This window comes from Suricata suricatta, chromosome 16, assembly GCF_006229205.1.
Source record: "Suricata suricatta isolate VVHF042 chromosome 16, meerkat_22Aug2017_6uvM2_HiC, whole genome shotgun sequence".
Lineage (NCBI taxonomy): Eukaryota > Metazoa > Chordata > Mammalia > Carnivora > Herpestidae > Suricata > Suricata suricatta.
Window position 1 is genome coordinate 57991097 of NC_043715.1, and position 4169 is coordinate 57995265.

At 45.2% G+C, this 4169-nt stretch overlaps 1 protein-coding gene across 1 annotated transcript in view; it reads left to right on the forward strand.

The window, feature by feature from the left end:
- Positions 1 to 2887: 2887 nt before the first annotated feature.
- ZNF805 (zinc finger protein 805) overlaps positions 2888 to 4169 on the forward strand; it is a 2566-nt gene continuing 1284 nt past the window's right edge. The window contains exon 1 of the mRNA XM_029924784.1: positions 2888 to 4167. Coding sequence (XP_029780644.1) covers positions 2972 to 4167 — 1196 coding nt within the window. The 5' untranslated portion in view covers positions 2888 to 2971. The remainder of the gene's footprint in view (positions 4168 to 4169) is intronic.

Genomic DNA, 4169 nt, shown 5'->3' on the forward strand with positions numbered 1-4169 from the left:
TTGGGTTTGGACCCCCATCTCAGGGGTTAATACTGTGTGGGTGGTGGAACAGAGGTCCAATCCTGCACTTCCTGGGTAGCTCTGCAGGGGTCTGAAATGGATTGTTTGAGGGAACAAACTTGATTGCCCCAAAAGCTTGTTTGGGTTTGGGCGCCTCTTAATTTCTTTTTGTAAAATCTTTTCCCCATTCTCAATTATGTTGGCAACGAGTGGACTCCTAGGCTGTACGCTAATGATCTCATTAATAAGGGTCCAATAAGAAGGTACTAACAGGAATTTTTTCTGGTCCCAAAGTGCCATAATAATCTTTTAAAGCATCCCCCACTCTTTCCCACCATTTTTCATCTATAGTTCCTTCCTGGGGGAACCAAGGACAGACTTCATGGAGGAACTGAAAAAATTCCAATAATTGCTTTTTCTTAACCTTTACTCCCCGTGCCCTTAGGGTCTCTGTCAGACCATTTACAAAGGTCTCATGTTCGCTTATTTCCTGCCCCATAATTTCCGATCACTTACCTGAGCCCTGAACTACGCAGCAGATTCCCGCGTAGCCGTCTCCCTGGAAATTCTTTAAACTTCGGCCTCTACTTTTTCATCTTCTTCTTATATTCGATCGGTGTTCTTCACTGGACCCCTCGTACTCAGGTCCCACGTTGGGCGCCACTTGACCCGTCCGGCAGGCCAGTCAACGCAGGTCCTGAGGGAGGGAGTGAGAATTGGGGGGCAGAGGACACAGAGAATGAAAGCAAGACAAATCTCTGATCAAGCCTCATTTATTGAGAGAACACACACATCTTATAAAGGGCAGAAGCTGATGCAGGTCAGTTGCTAAGGAACAAGGTCATGTGATTTCTGGGAAAGGGTAAGAGAGAAAATGAAACTGCAGTTTTAGCACAGGGCCTGGGAAACCGATAAGAAGACCCAACCTACAGGCCCTGAGCTGGGAGTGATGACACAGCTCTGTTGAGCTGGGAGTGAAAATGCAGCTCTGCTCTGCTGGGAGCTGATCTTGCAGGTCGAGGCACATATCTCTTCTTCTGGCAGCTCTTCTGGCAGCTCCCCGCACCTTTTAGATTAATTAGTTTCCTAAATCATGTAAAAAACAAAAGTATACTTATAAACCCTTGTTAAAACAACAGTAGCTTTTATATGTATTCATATATTTATCTTTATAGAGATCTTTATTTTTTAATATGGCTTTGAGTTGCTGTCTAGCGTCCTTTCATTTCACCCTACAGGATTTCCTTGACAATTTCTTGCAGGGTTGATCTAGTGATAACAGCTTTCCTCAGATTTTGCATATGGGAATGACTTAATTTCTCCTGTCACTCTTAAAAGACGATTTTTTTTTTAAGTTTATTTATTTGGTTTGAGAGAGAGAGTAGGGAAGGGGCACAGGGAGAGGAGGAGAATGAGAAGCAGGCTTCACACTCAGTGCACAGCCAAAAGCAGGACTTGATCTCATGACCGTGAGATCATGACCTGAGCCGAAATCAAGAGTCAGTTGCTTAACTGACTGAGCCATCTGGGCATCCCTGGCTATAGGATTCTTGTTTGAGTGGTTTTTTTCTTTTACCTTTGAATATATTGACCCACTGTTTTCTGGCTTCCTGAGTTTCTGATGAGAACTCTGCTGATAATCTTATTGAGAATTTTTTGTATGTGATAAGTTCCTTCAAGTTTGCTATCAAGATACTCTGTCTTTGGCTTTTACGAATTTGATTTTAAGTTTTGGTGTGAGTCTTTATTTTAGTTCATTTTTCTTGTAGTGCATTGATCTTTTTGGATATTTATAGTGATGTCTTTCATCAAATTTGAGACATTTTCAGCCTTTTATTCAAATATTTTTTTCACTGTTTTTTGGGAATCTCACAGTGAGTATATTGGTTCTCTTAGTGGTTTGTCACAGGTCCTTTGTGGTATATTCACTTTTCTTAAATCTTGTTTTTTCCTGTTGTTTGGACATAATTTCTATTGTCCTGTATTAAAGTATACTGATTCTTTCTTCATCCTACCATAATCTTTCTTTGAATCCCTATAGTGAATTTTTCATATTAGTTATTGTACATTTTTGGTTTCTGTTTAGGTTTTTGCTGACATTTCCATTTTGTTTATACATCATTTTCTTGACTCTCTCCATAGCTTACTTTGGTTCTTTGAGCTTAACATAGTTGTTGTAAATCACGTCCAGTACATCTGCATCAGGTGTTTTTTAAGACCAGTTTTGGGAGGGGTTCCAAACATGAGCTACAATGTCCTCGGGGACTTGTTACCCTTCCACCATTGATGTATGGCAGTACATGCATGAAGTATTGGCAACCTAGGAATTTCACTTGGCTTGAAGGTCCAGAGTTTTATTCACTGTGATTACATAGACACAATTGATTAGATCATTTCTGCCTGACTCCTGTTCCTCTCCATCTTTTGCTTGCTATTTTATAGCCCAAAACATAAACCCTCTAATTACATTACATTATGTTACTTTCTAGTGTGGTCAGGCATTGCCCTGAGTCATCTCAGAGCATGAACTATTTGGGGTCCCAAACGAGTTATCCATTTACATAATTATCCAATCTGGAATTGACAGTGTTTCCCCTCCGGCACTTTGTCTTCTAATCCAGACACCCTCCCCCCCCGGGCCTCCCTTTCATGGCACCAACAGTCCTGGGGTGAGGAAGGAGACTGTGCCCCTGGGGTTCAGAGGTAGCAAGACACAGAAACACTATTTTCATGTTCACTTTTTGTTGTTCATTTCACCGAAATGCTAATTTTTCTCCTATGTTGGCATTACCAACAGACCTATTTGTGTACTGGATTTCTTTCAGGTGACAAAGGAAAACCCAAGACCACAGTGTCTGCCACTGGTGAGCCAGCCCTGTCTGAGGGAGACCCCATCCATGAACAACTAATACAAGGAGTTGCAGGAGACTCCCAGAAAGGTCAAACCAAGGATCAGGATGGGTCATTGGAAATGCAAGAAAGACATTTGAGACCAGAGAAGCTCTCTGGGAAATCAGGCTCTGAACCTGACAGCATAGGAACAGCTGATAATGTGAGTTCAAGGATTGTACAAGAGTCAGTCCCTCTGCGAGGCGCTGTCCATGACCATGACTCATGTGGATCAGGTAAAGATCCCATGATTCCAGAAGAAGAAAATATATTTAAATGCAATGAATGTGGGAAAATTTTTAACAAGAAACGCCTCCTTGCTCGACATGAGAGGATTCACTCTGGAGTGAAGCCCTACGAATGCACCGAGTGTGGGAAAACCTTTAGTAAAAGCACTTACCTCCTCCAGCACCACATGGTGCACACCGGGGAGAAGCCCTATAAGTGCATGGAGTGCGGGAAGGCCTTCAACCGCAAGTCACACCTCACGCAGCACCAGCGGATCCACAGCGGGGAGAAGCCGTATCAGTGCAGCGAGTGTGGGAAGGCCTTCACCCACCGCTCTACTTTTGTCTTGCATAACAGGAGTCACACCGGAGAGAAACCCTTTGTGTGCAAAGAGTGTGGAAAAGCCTTCCGAGATAGGCCTGGTTTCATTCGTCACTATATAATCCACAGTGGCGAGAATCCCTACGAGTGCTTCGAGTGTGGCAAGGCCTTCAAGCACAGGTCCTACCTCATGTGGCACCAGCAGGCCCACACCGGGGAGAAGCCGTACGAGTGCAGCGAGTGTGGCAAGGCCTTCTGTGAGAGCGCGGCCCTCATTCACCACTACGTCATCCACACGGGCGAGAAGCCCTTCGAGTGCCTGGAGTGCGGGAAGGCCTTCAACCACAGGTCCTACCTCAAGAGGCACCAGAGGATCCACACTGGGGAGAAGCCCTATGTGTGCAGTGAGTGCGGAAAGGCCTTCACCCACTGCTCCACTTTCATCTTGCACAAAAGGGCCCACACGGGAGAGAAGCCTTTTGAGTGCAAGGAATGCGGGAAAGCCTTCAGCAATCGTGCAGACCTCATCCGACACTTCAGCATCCACACCGGGGAGAAGCCCTACGAGTGCTCCGAGTGCGGGAAGGCCTTCAACCGCCGCTCGGGGCTCACGAGGCACCAGCGGATTCACAGTGGAGAGAAGCCCTACGAGTGCGTCGAGTGTGGGAAAACCTTCTGCTGGAGCACGAACCTTATTCGACACTCCATCATCCACACTGGGGAGAAGCCCT